At 40.4% G+C, this 18,620-nt stretch overlaps 1 protein-coding gene across 1 annotated transcript in view; it reads right to left on the bottom strand.

Moving 5' to 3' along the window:
• The window catches only part of BMPER (BMP binding endothelial regulator), a 191,487-nt gene that overhangs the window by 51,088 nt on the left and 121,779 nt on the right, over positions 1 to 18,620 (bottom strand). The window contains exons 11-13 of the mRNA XM_077809237.1: positions 17,990 to 18,035; positions 9,883 to 10,212; positions 2,887 to 3,223 (exon numbers count right to left, since the gene is read on the bottom strand). Coding sequence (XP_077665363.1) covers positions 2,887 to 3,223; positions 9,883 to 10,212; positions 17,990 to 18,035 — 713 coding nt within the window. The remainder of the gene's footprint in view (positions 1 to 2,886; positions 3,224 to 9,882; positions 10,213 to 17,989; positions 18,036 to 18,620) is intronic.

Here is an 18,620-nt window from a genome sequence, read left to right on the forward strand (position 1 = left end):
CGAAGGGCAACAAAAATGATTAGGGGTCTAGAACACATGACTTATGAGGAGAGGCTGAGGGAACTGGGATTGTTTAGTCTGCGGAAGAGAAGAATGAGGGGGGATTTGATAGCTGCTTTCAACTACCTGAGAGGTGGTTCCAGAGAGGATGGTTCTAGACTATTCTCACTGGTAGAAGAGGACAGGACAAGGAGTAATGGTCTCAAGTTGCAGTGGGGGAGGTTTAGGTTGGATATTAGGAAAAACTTTTTCACTAGGAGGGTGTTGAAACTCTGGAATGAGTTACCTAGGGAGGTGGTAGAATCTCCTTCCTTAGAAGTTTTTAAGGTCAGGCTTGACAAAGCCCTGGCTGGGATGATTTAATTGGGGATTGGTCCTGCTTTGAACAGGGGTTGGACTAGATGACCTCCTGAGGTCCCTTCCAACCCTGATATTCTATGATTCTATGATTCTATGAATCATGTGCATTCTGTGAATATTTTTGTTAATTCTGAATCAAACTGTTTTGGTGATATTTACACACCTTTATAATTTGATTTCTGTAACTGTTCATTTGCCAATAATGTTTTGTTTAGCAGAATGTTCCTGGAAAATTGAAATACCATAAATTTTCAAGAAGGGTGAAGATTTATGTTGAAAAGGTTCACATGGCCATCTTGTAGTGTGGGTCAGGTAAAAAAAGAAATTAATTGACATGGAACTAATCATATAAAATACCAATTTTTTATTTTATTTTACAAGTTTGAATGATCAAGGGAATCCTCTTAGTTCATGAGAAATCCATGGGCTAAAATTTGTTTGCAAAACATTTGTCAAACATTTTTCAAATGATGAACAAATTTCCAAAAGTCACTATCTGGTTATGGAAATTTTGCTATTATGTAAAAGGGCCAAATCCACTTAATAAATTGTTCACAGCAAACTTTTCACTTGGTTCTAGTAACAGGTAATGTCTGCACTGAGTTTCATTAGGCATTTTGCTTTTGATTCTCATAGCTGTATCTGAGTCACCCTAAAGTCTGAAAATATGAATGCAAAGTTTCAGGAAACGAACTCCAGAAGAATTTGATGCTCAATCCAAATTACAGTCTTTTAAATTGTGTACCTTGAGCTGGTAAAAAATTTGCTGACAGAACACTTTTCTATCAGAAAATGCAAACTAGACTGAATTGAAACTTTCTGCAGGAACTTGTCAATGGAAACTAGCCTGGGCTCACTGGGCTGTCCGACCCCCAAACCAGAATTTTTTAAACTGTCCATACAGTGGAAAAATTCATATAGCCAACTTTTCATTTCAAATAGGAATGAAATTTTTTTTCAGAAATGTGAAATTTTCCATGGGATAGACATTCCAGTTCCCACACAGCTCTGTGTAAAACAGCCTTTTCTACAAAAGACATATACTTAAATCAAGCAAACTTTCATTGTGTTTCCAGATCTGACACAATACTATTTTCTAACGCAAGAAAAGGAAATCCACCATAGTATTTTGTGTTAGGATTCAAAGATCTTTCCTGGATGCCCTTGCCAAGATATAAATCATTTTCTTTCATGGTCTCAGAGAGTGCATTGCAATAAATTAATCACAAGCCACTTTAAAGGAAAGAGAAAAAAACTAAATGTGAAATGAAAGAGAAAATCTAGCTTAAACTTTCTGTGCCTGTTCTCTATTTTCATTTTCAACACTTACCTTTAAATAATGGCAAAAGTGAGGTAGGAATATTGTCGAAGTACGTTCAACACTTCTACTGTGTGTGTTAGCATTTCTAATACTCTCTGGTGTTCCCACTACCACCAACAACAAAATTAAACATTATAAAAGTTACAGATAGGACCTCCCTCATTCTTACATTATCTCCCTATCTTATGAGCCAGGCAATAGACTGAGGACCCAGATAGACACAGCCTGGAAACCAGGATATGCTGAATTTTCTAGCACTCCCCAGCACCCAGCCATACTCTGTTAGAGTAGATAAAAGGCTTTCAGTCTCCTCACAGAAGAGGAAGAAAGGCAATTCATGAGGGAAATACAGTAATTTTAAAAAGCCATTATAAATGAGCCCAGTAGTTCAGCAGATGTGCTCAAGTACAAAGAGCTGCAACTATGAAGTTAGTCAGTTCCATCCACAATCATGCAATTCTGACCCAGCTTGCTTTTATCTTTTATGTCAGGCGATCTAAAGAAAATAGGATTTTATTTACTGGGAGAGGAGCAAATAAACTCACGACAATTAAAGAGCAGAAATAATCTCTCGGTGGTTTAGGCCAGAGGCATTTTAATGATAAAAAGGCTTAGATAAATTACTCCGGCCAAGTGTCTTGGTTGCCTTCCCTTTTCCTTTGCTCCCAGGGTGAAACAGGCAGACCAGGCTCATTCTATTTACTGTATCCTTTTAAGCTCTAACACACACATTTCGTCAGTCAGGAAATGATGGTACAACTGTCTTAAACAAAATCAGTTCTAAGAAGCCCATGGGAAACGTGGAGCACTGTGAACTAAGTCTTGGTCCCATCAAAGTCAACAGGAGTTTTACAACTGACTCCAGCAATATGTTCTGTGGCCTTGCATTTACCCCTGCTCTCTTCTGTGGGCGTTTCAAACAGCAGTCTTCTAATCTGGCAATTATAAAGCTTTCTTTTTCAATTGTAGCTGCTCTATTGCACTTTCTGTTCCTATTTCCAGTTTTAGGACCTGATTCAAGAAAGCTGTTCAGCATGTGCTTGAGTCCTATTGAAGTCAATTGGAGCTAAGAACCTGCTTAGAGTTAGCACTTTCTTAAGTACTTTCCTGAATCAGGGCCAACTAAGTGCAAATTTGCATCACCACATTCCCACACAACAGCTCTCCACCAGTCCCCCCCTCACTCCTCGGCCGTCTGCACTTACCGATAGAACGTAGCATAAGCCATCGTTGAGTGACAATTCTGAAACTCCCAAGCCTTGAGTTTCTGGCATTCCCGATGGGCCCGAAGTTTTACCCTCACTGTTCCTTGGCACAGTTCAGGCACAGCTTTCTTCTGTGGGCGACTGCAGAACTCATTCGACTCCACACGCCAGGACTCAGCAAAGTCATCCACATCAAATTTGAAATTACCATCACCCCCTACCAGGTCATCTCTCTTGTGCCCATTATAGTTGCCACACAAGCCACAGAGTTTGCCTTTCAGATGTGGTGCAGCCATGACTTCGACAAAACTGTCTCCATCCCAGGAGATTTCCAAGCCTATTTCAGAGAGGAAGAAGAGGGGGAAAAGTTAATAACTAAGAGCTATTTGTGTTTATAAACGAGTTTATACGTTTACACTTAAACGAGTTTTGAAGGGAACCTAAGTAAAAACATTTGGTTTCCTTCATGAAATCTATACATGCCTCAGTAAGGGCCTCCTCTACAGTAAGTGCAATATTACTCGGATCAAAGATGATTACAAGGAATTGTAAGTGTTCGGTGGATCTGGATATGTTTGTTTTTCTGGTGGAAGGTACTTGATTGACAGATCTGGAGACGAAACAGAAGTACTGTAAGCGAAATCCTGACCCCATTGAAGTCAATGGCAAAACTCCCATGATTTCAACGGAGCCAGGATTTCACTCATTATGTAGGAAAAGGTGCAGCACTGGACAAACTTTGCCTATACCACAGCACATCACCAATGAGTTCTGGAGAAGCCACTTGCTCTAAAAGAGCATTCAATCCCTGCCCTCTCTCCTCATGTTGCCAACTGATAACTCCTTTGGATAGGGACATCTAGTCTGAGACCAACAATTCATCTCACGCAGGTCAATAAAGATATGTCCAATGGGTAACAATGTTCAGACAGTACCAACCTGAAATGGATTCAATATACTAACTAAAAGGGCTTAAGGGGTCTGTAAGCCCATTACCAATCCTTGACCAAACTCATCTTCATAAATTACCAACCCAGTTGAAAGGGGGAGAGGGACTGAACACTCACCCAGCAGCTGAGATCCAGGTGGGTCGCTACATTCTGTGTCTGACAGCACTTTCTTAAACCTAAGATTTTGCACTTTCAGGACATTGAATTTTAAATTGTTTTCTATGAGAAAGTATTATAATAAATCCCCACCATTTTGTTATTATTTTGGATAAAAAAAGAACATTGGGAGCTGCTAAGGTTCAACTCCCACCAGAAATTCTTAACCTTTATTTTAATTCTTATAGCCACTATCACCCGATAATCATACTTTACAAATACTTTACACTTATGTAGCATGTTTCCATGAAAGCAGAACAAAGCACTCAACCAACGTTAATTTCTCCTCCCAACATCCCTTTGAGGAAAGTAAGTATCACTATCCCTATTTTATTGGAAATGAGACATGAGCGAGAATAAATGACTTTGTCAAATTCACACAAGAAGTTAGTGGCAGAGTCCAGAAGACAACCTGGATTTCATTACGCCCAATCTTATCACCCATAATGCCATCTGTATTCCCCGCTATGTTTATGTATACAACTAACTAAAAAAACTAATCACTCCATTAAAAACTGGCACAGTTTCTTCTGTAAAAAGTTCTCATTGGCTCACACTACAGTTCCAATGTGCATAGCCCTCAAATAAAACAGGATATGCTTAAACGGTTATTGCAGTCAGAACAATGGCTGCAAAAGAGGTGCTTTGTCATTGGCATATATTGCCTTGGCCACACTCTGTCTTGAGACATGTAAGCAACAATGGTTTTGGGAGACAGTTGGCAAGCAAGATTTTGCAAGTACCTGCCCAATATTCCTCCCCACACAGGTTGTTTCTATAGTATGGTTTCTTATTGTGGCTCTAACACATTAGTGTGGAAGTAAACAATGTTACAAAAATGCTATGTCCTAATCATGTCTGAAAACAGTGCCTGACGTTGTAAGTTCTAGCATGGACAGGGCCTTTGTGTCCTCTCACAGTGGCACTCTAGTTTCCATGCAGTGTTTTATTCACTAGGCAGTGTAGCTTAGTGGCTAGGGCCATATACCGAAATACTGGAGCCCTGGTTCTATTCCTAGCTCTGCTGCTGGTTTGATGGGTGAATTTGGGCAACTTGTTTGCCCCTCTCTGTGCCTCAGTTTCCCTGTCTGGAAAATAGGGTTAACGATACTTCCCTCCTTTGTAAAGTGCTTTGAGATTTACCGAGAAAAAGCACTATAATGGGCGCTATGTATTTATTGTGCAGTTTGCTGACCAAAAAAAAAAGGCTTCACTATTTTTGACAAAGAGCCAGCAGAGCAGCAAGGAGGAAAAAGTTCTTTTACGCTGCTTCATGCATCAACAAGATTGCCAGACCACTCCAGCCATCTTTGTTTCTGACGACACTGCACAAAATAAAATACAGCTTGATTTTCAGACCCCATACAAAGCTTGCCCTGCTGGCATTTGGAAAAATCTTGCCGTTGACGTTTAAACCGAACCTTTTCCATATGGAAGAGTCACTGACATAGAATAAAGATTGAAGACCACGTTTACAGAATAATTTTTCAGAGCTGGAGATAGGACCGAGCCACAGAGTACAGATCTGAATCCAAATCGAAACGTCACCAAAGTTTGGGGTGCCCAAATCTAAGTTCTAGTTCATCTTGGTTTAGAACATAACTCTACTTTAAGAGTTTATGCTCAACTCATTCCATTAATGAGCTTCATGAGGCTGCTGACCTGAAGTGGAGTCACAAAGGGACGGGAAGGGAGAATGTCCCACACCCAACTAGTTCAGGAGTAATGCTAATTCAGAAAGGGTTAGATTACTCAGCCCTTACTCATGTTGGTGAGCACTTGAATTCTGAAAAATGGGTGTCTAAACTTGGTGTTTTAAGGCATTTCATATTTATTTTCCATCAGCAATTTGATGTCTAAAAAGTGATTCATTGATGTCAGTGGAACTACTCATGATTACCAGCTTTAATAAGGCTTGTGCAGCACAGCCCTAAATAAACTATTCTAAATGTTCCTGTATCCTTTACAACAGCGGTCACCAACCAGTCAATCGTGATTGACGGGTCAATCCTAGAGGATCTCCCAGTCGATCGCGATCTCCAGCGGCACAGTGGAGCAGCCACTAAGACAGGCTCCCTGCCAGCCCAATCCCAAGCTGCTCCCAGAAGTGGCCAGTGTAGCCCGGGAGCAGAGGGGCAGGGGTCTCCCTTCGCGCGCTGCTCCTGCCTGCAGTCACCGCCCCCGCAGCTCCCATTAGCCAGGAATGGGGAGCTGTGGCCAATGGGAGCTGTGGGGGTGGTGCTTACAGAGAGGGGCAACGTGTGGAGCCACGTGGACCCCCAGGGGCCAAATGGCGCATTGGCCCCTTCTGGGAGCGGCGTGGGGCTGAGGTAGGCAGGGAGCCTGTCTTAGCGGCAGCCACGCTATGCTGCCGACCAGGAGCCACCAGAGATAAGTGCTGCCCGGCAGGAGGCAGGCCGCACCCCAACCCCTAGCCCTGAGCCCCCTCTCAGAGCCAGCACCCCATAGCCCCTCCTGCACCCCAAGCCCCAGCCCTGACCCTCCTCCCAGACCCAGCATCCCATCCCCCTTGTACCGCATCCTGCACCCCAACAATTTGCCCCAGCCCAGAGCCCCCTCCTGCACCCCAACCCCATACCCCAGGCTCAGCCCAGAGTCCCCTCCCACACTGCGAACCCCTTGGCCCTAGCCCACACCCCCTCCCGAACCCCAACCCCTGCCCCAGCCTGGTGAAAGTGAGTGAGGGTGGGGGACAGCAAATGACAGGGGCAGGAAATGGAGTAAGTGGGGCGGGGCTTTGGGGAAGGTGTGGGGCCTCACGGAGTAGAGTAGAGTAGGTCTCAGGTTGCCCTTAAATTCAGAAAGATATCTTGGTCATTAAAAGGTTGGAGACCACTGCTTTACAATATTTTAAAGAGCTAGTCAGTGTGTGTTCATGCCCCCCTCTCTCTGAGCCCCATCCAGAGAAGATGTCAGTTACAGTCTCCCACTACAAATTCTGGCTCTTTAAGACAAGCTGTAGACATTTGTACTTCTAAATGTGTCAGTTCCTGGTTCAGTTCCCAGCGTTGACCAAGATGGCAACTGTCGCACTGGTAAAACAGGACTTTTCTAAAACTGCATTTAGTTTAATTACACTATCTCCTGATTTAATTTTCAGGTCTTAATGAACCTTTTGTAACTGTATAATGCTACATTTTTAGATTCATTATTTTTCAACCATTCAGTGATGCTTCTTTGGTTTTGATGAACAAAATGAAGATTTCTCTCTCTAATGGAGCCTTTTCTGCTTTTGGATAAGGAGGAATCGTGTTTATATTATGACATTAGCTAATACTGTAATATACAGGATATTTTCATTCTTGCCTGATTACACTGTATAATGTGTATCTTTTTGTTGGTGCATATGTGGAAATTTTCATTTATTTCAATAAACCAACTAACAAAAGGGATTATTCTATGGAATAATGTTTGAAATGGTCTCCTTGGCAAACAGAAACTGTTTGAAAGTATTACTTGGTGCCTATTTTTTTTTTTTCACTGAATAGATGAGTTTCCCATTCTCTTGGATGGGAGTCAGGGTGTAAGCAATTGGCAGGATTTGAAGCCAAAGGATGCAGCATCTGTCCCATCTGGGGATGTGCAGCATAGGAACATTTTTTGAGTTACGTTTTAGGGTTTTCCAATTTTCCCTTTTTTGAGGGATGCTAAACCAACTTGTTACTCAGCTTAACTTGGCACAGGATACTGAATTGTAAAAAATTCATTGTTCATTTATGCATGTCCCACACTGAGTCTCACTTGCTGGAGGCTCACATCAATTGTTCTGCAGAATTTTTCACAGTTAAAGTATCCTCAAGATCTGGCAGCCAAAATTCTGCTCTAAGGGTTTAGGTCCAAATACTTGTACACAAAGCCTCAGCAAATAGGATTTGTACAGAGGATCTGTGCAAGGTTTGTGCAGACAGAATACTCTCCCATCCTGATAGTAGAATTCCCGCATAATATCAGCTGTGCTCCCTTCTGTTTCCAACATGGGGATTTTAGACAAAGTCTCTACAAAACCACAGATCCACTACAGTACACTTGACCAACTATTTGCACCATCAGAGAGCGTGGCACCAGAATCGCTGCTTCCTGGTGCTCAATACTTTCCATCTCCCTGCACAGCCTCTCTGTAGCAAGTTCTGCCACTATGCAGAGGAGCCAGGTAGTTCTGTTGTTTTCAGATGTTGTTTGCCCAGGCAAAGAGGAATTGGCCTTTAGTGGTGTGTTCAGTGAAAGAAATCTGATCCTTGTCCATTAAAGCGAAGAATTATTCGGACTATAATTTGCAGCAATTACATATTATTCAGGACGCTGTCATATGTCATATTTGCACTACATCTTCCACCACAGGGACAAAGATGTATGCAGTTGTTTATTGGCCTTATGTCAACAACAAATGGAACAGCAGCAGGATTAGCTGCCAGTCGTCTTTGATTCAGAACCTCTCTCTGGGCTGTGGTTGGCTAATGAATTCCACATCACTAGAATTCACAGTGTTCAGCTGACTGCAGAGAGAAACCCTCAAGATGCTTTAAATTAGAACTTTTGAGTAATGGTCCTCTTGTGTACATTTTACAGACAGGCACAAAAATCTGCCTTGCCATTTTGAGGAACAAGCCCAGAGCTGGGATCCACATTATGCAGGGTTACATTTCCAGTGGATATGTGAATAGGTATCTCAATTCTCATCTCAGAAGTGGATGCTATGATACGTGTAAAATAATCATGCTAGCTAATGAGTATAACTGTGCCTCATGACTGTGACTGTATCACTTTATCGGAGGGACTGGTTTCACTGCTTTCACATGGCATTTAATTGAATTAACAGTAAATATTATTCTCACTGAAACAGTACTCCACTGTATAAGTGAAATTTCCCGGGACTGCTACCTACCTGATGTGTGCTAATGAGTATTTTCTTAACTTCCACCCTCTGTTTATCTATGCTGGGGTTCTACAGTCTCAGATCAGTTTATCAGAACAGCTGTATGCCCAATGGTCCAACATTTCGACAATTAACATATTTGCTAGGATTCAGCAGACCTGGGTATCTGCTCTCTCACTTCCTTATTCCTTCACAAAAGTTACCAGATGTTCTGACTGTTCCCATTTGTTCCCACTTCTGGGTCTAACAACACAAAGGAGACCAAACGCCTGGATCACAGCTCCACACAGATATGCTCTCATTCAGATAAAGAAAGAACACTGCAAGCAGCTGACGTAATACAGCAAGCCAGGGCCTGGTTTTTCAACTGGAGCCTCCCTTTTGGTGGGCATAATTTGGTATGCCCACTGAATTTTGTCCACAATTTTGCATATGCAACTCATTCGGTCTTTGCCTAGCAATTCACTGCAGTGTGGAATTGTGATTATATACACACTAACATGGAGCACAATTTTTTGCTGTCACCGAAAACATGAAGTCCTGTTTGAGAACCAGCTTCCTATTGTTCAGTGTTACAGCATGTCACATGGTGACCATAGGCAAACCATTTAGAAGTCACTGGAAGTGAAATTCATATATGCATTTACATACATAAACCGTCCATGGACAGGGTTGCCATTTGCAGAAAGTAACACATTCTGAAAAGAGAATCTGCATACAAATTGTAATTTGCAGATGAATCTCTGCTCTTGCATGCCTCAAAGGGATGTTGTAAGGTTGAATTAATTAATATTGATAGAGCTTTTTGAGATCCTCAAGCATAAAGCTCATCATAAGCACAAAATGCACATGATTATTGCCACTAAATTATTGTTTCTTCATGTTTGCAATTCTGGAATTGTTGCATTTGGAGATTTCACTAGATACAGGGGAGACACTACCATATTAGCATCTTTTATGCTTCTTCTAATGTTTCTGATTTGGAGCAAGCCCCACCTGCTTTGGTTGTCACTTTCAGCAAGTAACCATCCAAGTCGATCTGAAACTGAGGAGTCTCGCAAGGCAGTGATATCCGGGTCCCATTCCATTTCACTGTAAGGTGCTGCTGGAGGCTAATAGTGCTTCTGCCCAACACAAGGTCCACAGATTTTGTCCAGGAGAAAGAACGGGTCCGGCGGGCATCGTTTTTCACCAGCACCTGGAAGGGCGAGGCAGAGGAGGAGCAGTCTTTTGTCAAAACGTACTGACATGTTCCCTGAAAGTTAAATGTCCTTCCATCAAAAGTGTTGTAGTGGGGGTCTCCAAATACAGTGCAAACTCCAGGCTCTGCAGGTAAGTGAGAAACAAAAGCACCATCAAGACCAATTGAAGTCTGAAAAGCAGCAGTTGATAGGAACTTAAGAGACACAGCCCACCCTTATATGCCCAAAAGTTCACAGTTAGGTGGAAGTGGAGGGCAACTAATAATAATAAATGTTTTTTTTAATTGAATGACAAGCTTGTTGCTTTCTATTTTTTCAATTTAAACATTCTTTTCAGGGTTGGGAAAATAAACATCAACATTTGTGGAACTAGCTAGAAACAAAAGACAAACCGACCAGTCTAATTCCATCACTCAAGCTGAATGAAACATAGAAAAGAAATAAACAGGTGGGATAAACTATGTTAGATTATTTAAAAAATTTCAGTTCCAGCAACCAAAGGCCCTGATCCTGCAGTCACATCTTTGCCTGTGCCCAAATCCTTGTTTCTGTGCACAGCCCAGTGAATCACTGGGGCTTTGGGCAGGCACAAGGGTCTGGGCATGTAGGTTTTATTGCAGGCTGAAGGCGTTAACAGTGACAGAAATATGGAACATATATATGTTCCATGATATAATTTTAATTATATATATATATATATATACACGAGTTATATCCTACCTCATTGAAATCAATGGGCATTGTACCATTGACTTCAGCAGTTTCTGGATCTGGCCTTACATGCTTATATATTTATATACATAACATTTATATTATAGAGATAGACAGATATAGTTGTTTGGCCAGATTCATTTGTTTGTTCTGGCTGGCCTGCTCTGCTCCAGAGACAAAAAGTAGCTGTAAATTTGCCTACCAGTGAATCTAATGCCTACACATAAAATGTACTCTCACATTCACTATATAATTCTATAAAACATAATCTAACCACTAATATAATATATCCACTTTGATTTTTTAGTCAATATGGTTCTGTTGATACCTGGTTTAAGTCAATATTGGCTGAAAAACAAGCACTTTGTGAATATCTAATAGTATGATTTACTTACATCAATATTTTCTACAAATGTAGGACAAATTTCTGGCTGGTGTTTTCGTCTGTGAAGGTGTCAGAGAAGTCACAGGTCAATGGGGAGCAAAGTGCATTTTTTTCACCCCGACTATTATTTTTATAGATTTTTTGTATTGCTGTAGCACGTAGGGGAACCAGTCAAAGACTAGCACCCCACTGTGCTAAGCAGCACAGCTTCACTGATGCAGCTGCACTGCTGTCGCACTTCTGGTGAAGATGGTTCAAGCCGACAGAGAGCTCTCCCACCAATTTAGTAACTCCTGCCTCCGCGAGAGGTGGTAGCTATTCACTGGTGCTTAGGTTGGTATAATTTACATGCCTCAGGGATGTGAATTATTCACACCCCTGAGTGATGTAAATTATACAAAAGTAATCTGTAGTGTAGATATAGCCTAAGGAAGGGCTTGTCTTCACTAGAGGGGTAAGTCCACCTAAGTTACGCTACACATTGCTTAGGTCAACCTACCCCGGTGTCTTCACTTTGCTGCGTTGAGGGGAGATGCTCTGCAGTCGACTTCCCTTACTCTTCTCGGGGAGCTGGAATACCGGGGTTGACTGGAGAGTACTCTGCCATCAATTTAGCAGGTCTTCACTAGACCTACAACATCGACCCCTGCTGCATCAATTGCAGTAGCATCGATATCCCCGTAATGAAGACCAGCCCACAGATTCTAACTCCCCTCCAATGGGGAGGCTGTGTGTAGGCTATGTATGACCAGAGATACAGAGGAGACTTCAGTGGCAGGGTCTAGGGATTAAGGGGAATGGCTCATATATTTTAGAGTTTCCACCTCCTGATGCAGCAATAAACACTAGTAACACTACCATCAGCTGATTACTGCTGTTTCTGGCAGGAATAGTCTGCATAGCAAGGATGTACATGGTGCTGCAATCAACAAAATACAGGTGTACATTAATGCTGCTTTTGAAGCATCAACATACACCAGCTGAAGTCAATGAGAGCTGTAGAGGCTCGGCACCTCTGAAAATCATGCCTTACGAATTACCAAATGAGCACTAAAAATAAATAAATTAAGGAGCATTTTTTAAAATGTGGGCACCAACTTCTGTGTGCCTCAGTTTCTTCATCTGAAAAGGATAAGGATAATACTATTCACCTCAAAGGAGTCTTATTTTACCGATGACTAGTTCTATTGATTTCAAGTGACAGTTACCCATTTAAAGAATTATAGCATCAGGTTCTGATGCTACTGGTAAGTATTATATTAGCGTTTTGTCTTCATTCTCCTGGGTACCAATGCAATTATTTGCATAAAATTTATTTCCTTATTTGTTTTAAGAAATTAGATATTATTTCTATTCATGTGGGCAGGGAACTTCTAAGAAAATGAGGAAATCAGCAACAACAAAATAGCCTAAACCATGGGGAAAATTTCAATGAAAAGAACTGTTTTTTGTCTGTTTCTGGAGGCCAAGAATATGGGGTTATTGTACATATTATTACCTAGTGTCTTTTTTTATTCAGCTAAGACAGACATGGTTAAGAATCAAGACACAGAGAACAAACATCATTTAGATATGTGCCAGCTAAATTGTTAGTACTGACAGGATCCAAAAGAAATATTTGTTTTTAATTTCTAACATGTTATGCAGAGTAATGTTGTTTTATGTTATGTTACATCATGTCACATCATATGTCAACTTGGTGCAGTGCACTTACAATAAAAAAAGAATATATTCTGGGCTGGACAATTCAATGTCTGATGCAAATGTTGTTGTTTACTTTAAGAACTGAAATTTAAAAAGAGAGTTACCTAGGAATAGTCTAAATTATCTGCTACTACAGTGCCTTTGTATAAAATATTTCTGAAAGTTCTGTTAGAAATGTGTTTAAAAAAAATCAACAGTTTGCATGAGTGTGTGAGAGATTCCTCAGACACTAGCCAACAAGGAGGACTGAAAAGAAAGCTTAAATGCAGAGTGTAGCGGGATTGTAAAGGGCAAAGGACACAAAAAGGGTTCCAGCCACCATTTGTAGCTTGCTTCCCCTTCTTTCTCACTCAGAAGGGTTTTAATCACAGATTGTTTATGTTCTTTTCCCCCCCAAAGATATCCCCCATGAGACCTATTGGAAGCAGTGGTTCTTTAGTTAACAGTGTCTGAGCAGCCCTCTTCAGCAATACTGGACATGTAAAGGTACTAGCATAGTCCCCGTGTTTACATGCACACACATTTGGTCCTCACCTCTTAAAGACTTTGACCAAGATTTTCAGAAAGTTTGGGATTTTCAAAAGGGCAGAACAGAGTTAGGTGACTATCATCCAGTTGCATCCCTAATTCCCTTGGGATCCTTTGAAAATCCCAAATTAAGCCCACATTTTGACTCCTAAAAAATGACCTTATTTTCCCAACTGCTGAGTTCAGTAAGATCTGCTGGGTGGTTGACACTTTTAAAAATAAGATCACTTATTTAGCAGCCTAAACATGGACTTAGGAGCCTACCATTAGGCTTCTGCTGTTGAAAATTACGGCCTTTGTGTACATCTCATACAATATACTCAGTCTCCACCCACCTAAAGGATCTAAAATTTGCCTGAGACCTAGATCGTTCCAGTTCCTAGCAGACTGGCTTAAATTTGGCATTCATAAAGCAAGAGGTCATGCAGTGGGAAGCAGATATCCTAAATAAATTATTATTTAGCCACTGGAGTGAGCTCTGAGGAAACTGGTTTGGACATTTTCTAAGTAAAGAGATAGAGGGGAAAAAATAGACGTTTACTGGTTAAGGTGATTTATTTGTACATCTATAACTCATAAAGGACTCAGCTTTTTAAAACCAAAATGAAACTTTGAATGTAATTAGGCCAAATGGTAAACTAAGCCCTAAATTAAATGGGGCAAATTATTAACGGCACATGCACAACAGAATTTCATTTTTTAATTTAAAAATGCTAATCCCTATAATACTTTCATCATAATTGCCCCATGGTACAGCTTGATATAATGCACATTGTAGGGTGTTTTTGTCAAAAAAAAAAAAGAAAAAACAAAACAAAACTCCGCAGGAGAAGATATGGTCTAATTCATAAATAAAATTGCTATTCAGATTTGTCTAATTACGTACTCATGCAGTAGACCATGACAGCTGAGAAGTCTGTATCGGTAAATCACATGCAGTTTTTCTAGGTATTTAGCCTTGCAGTCTATTTTGTTGATACACACTTCCATGAGAGGAGTTTTTTAAAAAGTGATTACTATAAAAGGGAGCAATGTGCTATACTAAATTAAGGTACCAGTTGTTACTACCAGAGACTTGGATTCTAATATGACATGTCACAAGAATTTCGTGACCTCACTCTTGCCTATAGTGATGACTTGTCAATTACAAAATCACAGAGTGATTTGGCATGACTGCCACACTCTGCCCAGAAAAGGCCTATAACTGGAATAATAATGAATGATACTAGTAGACTTGTATAGCACTTTTCATCTGAAGATCTAAGAGTGGCTTTAAAAATCTTAATTAATGAAACCACACAGCACCAAATTGTGGCAGGTACAACAGGTAAATTGAAGTACAGAGAGGTTGTGGCTCAGTCATGATAGCAGACGTGATAACTGATCAGGATTAAAGCATATCCACAGAGCTGTGGTGGGAAGCTTTCACAGTGCCTATGCCCTCTACAACTTTAGCAAGTGTTGTGAGTCCTTCCAAGCAAGGATGAGAGATTTAACCTGAATTCCAAATTTCCTTGCCTTTAGTCTTGGGTTGAGGTTAGATTGTTAATATCATTTGAATGTAGTTTAGTGGTGGTTGCGGAGTATATGAAAATGATCTGGGTATAACATAGGATTATTAATTTATGGAACTGACGTCAGTGGCGCTTTTTGTAAACCAGGCCCAAAAGACCATATTTCATTACACTTTTACAACAGGATAAACTAAACTGTTGAACTAAACGACATTTTCCACTGGTCTGACCACTGTGTTTAATTAGTAATAACTGTACACCAGCCATGGAGTTTAGGAAAGGATGTGCCAAAACTAACTACAGTTAATCCTAGCAGCAATAGACAAAAGGGACTTACTACCCCTTTAGGAGACTAGGTACTTTTTCTCTCTGCTGCAAACTGTTTTGAAAAATACATTTTAAACTAAAAAAAAAATATGTCTTTTAACAATGACTGTTTTGGACCCAGTTTGTAGAAACTGGCTATGCACATCAGTACTCAGCTCTCCTGAGCACAGTGTGTTCTTGTACCTCCTGTGTTGTTTTTGCTTTGGGAAGTCACATCTGCTAGAACCACCAGAAATGTCTAGTGTATTAATAGGTGTAATGTGTGTACATCTTATCTTATCAGAAGCAGGCTGCTGTTGCAAGACCTCTGATGATCTGGCACTTTGCATTATAATTATACAGTTCGGAACTCATTAGTTAATTTTAAAAAAATTATTCTATAAAAGCTACGTTGTGCTTGATATTTGCCCCTCAGTATTGGGGCCAGTGCTGAGACACACCATCCCAAAGGGAGATCCAAGAAGAATTGTACTTTTAGTCGGCCCAGAGGAGAATGCCGACTGCACCAACTTTTAGGATAATGTAAAATGCTCCCATTTCTGCATCCAGGCAGCTCTGCCAGCCAGTGTGGGCAGAAGGGATGGGCCATAACTCCACTTCTGTCTGTTTTGGCTAGAAACTCTACAGCTGCTAGGAGGGAGTGCCGTTTTCCCAAGCCCTGTACAGAAAATGCCTGATCTACAGTCCATTGAAGTGAATGGAAAGACACTTACTGACTTCTGGAGGAGTTGAATCAGGCCCAAAATGCAAGAGGGGCATGGTTTCTTTAGCACTCCCCTGTCTGTGTACTTGCCCAGGGCCTGGCTACTCTGTTCTTAAGTAAGGTGTCACTTGATGAGCTACAGCTGGTACTTCAATAACAGCAGGTATATAAGCTTCACACTCTTCTTCACTGGTGAAGGCACTTGGCCTTTAGTTTCACTTGTGTTGAGGGTTATTGCTTACATAAATCACCATGGAGTCTTTTGTAACCTTCAAAAGTCATTTTAATCTTAATTTAATTATTTTTATTTTAAATAAAAATAGCAATTCCCCTGGCACCTGAAGAACAGAACACCTTGTAATTCAATGAAAATAGCTCTGAAAAAATGACTTCACCTTCTCCCCTTTATCCATCTCCAGAAGAAGGGCACACTGTCCATTTGCAAATATTTTTAGTTCAACTCAAGAAGGCTTTCAATGATAGTGAATTACGGGGTGCATCATCCATTTAAGATTTTAATTTACTTCCCTCTCAAATGATCCTGATGTTGCCTTACTACTAATTATTGACTAAGAATTTCTACAGGAAGCTTCCCATACGGTCAAGTCATGCTGTGATTTTGTAATTGACAAGGTGACCACTAGACGCAAGACTCAAGTCACCAAATTCATGGCACTTGTGAAAGGTTGTATTTGAACCCAGGGCTCTGAAAGTTTCTGTGCCTTTGAAATGAAAAATTTATATCCGTTAAAGCAAAACCTGCTTCATTTCAAGATCCTTCCATCTGCTCCTCTTTACTGTCTCTCATTCTGAGTATATGTCACATATTTCTATGACCAATGTCATAGAATATCAGGGTTGGAAGGGACCTCAGAAGATCATCTAGTCCAACCACCTGCTCAAAGCAGGACCAATCCCCAATTTTTGCCCCAGATCCCTAAAAGGCCCCCTCAAGGATTGAACTCACAACCCTGGGTTTAGCAGGCCAATGTTCAAACCACTGAGCTATCAATGTCACTCATTCTAGCCTTGGAGTACTGAAAACTGGACATATGGTAAGAGATATGTTGGATTAATTTATAAATACAGGATATTACCATGACACCAATTCAACCATAAATTCCTCTACTAAGGCCAAGTGGTGTTTATACAATTGCTCTAAACATGTCTAACAGCAATATGTTAAGAGTGCCTCAGTATGTTTGAGATGCATAGTGGAAGAAGTAATGACTTATTGTACATCATGTGTATAATTTGATAGCAGCCAACATAAATGATTATAAAGTACAGCTGATGGCAAATTTCAAAAAATTAAAAAATTTAGACAAAAACAGACATTTTCCATAGAAATTATGTTTAGTTTTTGGACTGCTCTGTTATAAAGTATTAAGGCCCTGATTCAGCAGTGCATCCCTATTCAGTAAAGCACTTAACCATGTGCCTACCTTTAAGTTAAGTATGGGCTTACGTGCTTTGCTGAATAGGGATGCTTAAATATTTTGATAATAGGGCTATGAGAGGGAAAGGATGATGCTATGGCTAAAGCACAGAATTATATCAAGAGGCCTGTGTTCCATTGTATTCCCTATCTCTGCCACAGACTTCCTGTTTGACTTTTGCAAACCTTTTCTGACTCCCACAAATCAACATGAAGGACCTGGAGCATGATATCTGATTATGCTTTGCCTTTCTTCATATCACTACCTTAGCTTAGATAACTGCAAATGTTATTTGATTCATTCTGGCTACAAATTTCACAGGAAAACTATAATTTATACTGTAAAGAGAGAAATGTTTCCTCTAATTTGACACACACAAAAATTGGTAATTGGAAGATTAAAAATTCCCTTTGACAGATATTTTATTTTTAATTTATGGGAGATATTATATTAACTCTGTCCCCTGCTAAAAGCGCCTGCCTATGCCTCCTCAAAAAGGAGGGAGATGAAATGCGAGCACGTTTCAATTGTAACATTTTCTTGATAGAATAAAAGAGAACTTTTAAAATGTGAAGAAGGAACTTACTCACTTTCAGTGCAAATAGGACAGCATCCTTTTCTGTTCAGGATCTTACCCTAATTGGGAAAAAAGATAGACTGGCTTAATGAAAGAGTTTTTGGAGCAACGACTGTTATGTTGTAACGCTGGATAAACCTTTGAAAATAGTTCAAGTTGTGTTTGAACTCAATGCCCTGGTTACAGCTTCAAATATCAGGTGTTAAAAACAGACAGAACTATTCAAAAAGCTTCCTGGCAGTCCCCTAAGAAATAAAATACTAAAAGGGTTCTCTGTTGCTACTTTTCTCTTAGAGAGAGAACGGGGCGGGGCGGGGGGGAATTTGTACACATGTATTCATGGCTATCTAAAGTAGACTAGTTGTTTTATATAACTAAGACTCCAACCTTTTCCCCATAAAATACATATGGTTCATTTCTGATGCAGATTGCTTGTATCCCTTCAGTTGCTTATGGGAAATCCCTAGTAAAGAGACTCATTCATTCAGCTACAAATACAAGGAAGAGATCTCACTGGTACAAATCAAGTTTATTCAAATTCTCTTCCAAGGATAAATACGGTGATATCCCTTACAAAATCATATTACTAAACTAGAAATAGTGAACCAAATTCTCTGCTGGAGCCAACGGGTGTACTATTTACA

This window comes from Eretmochelys imbricata, chromosome 2 (genome assembly GCF_965152235.1).
Source record: "Eretmochelys imbricata isolate rEreImb1 chromosome 2, rEreImb1.hap1, whole genome shotgun sequence".
Lineage (NCBI taxonomy): Eukaryota > Metazoa > Chordata > Testudines > Cheloniidae > Eretmochelys > Eretmochelys imbricata.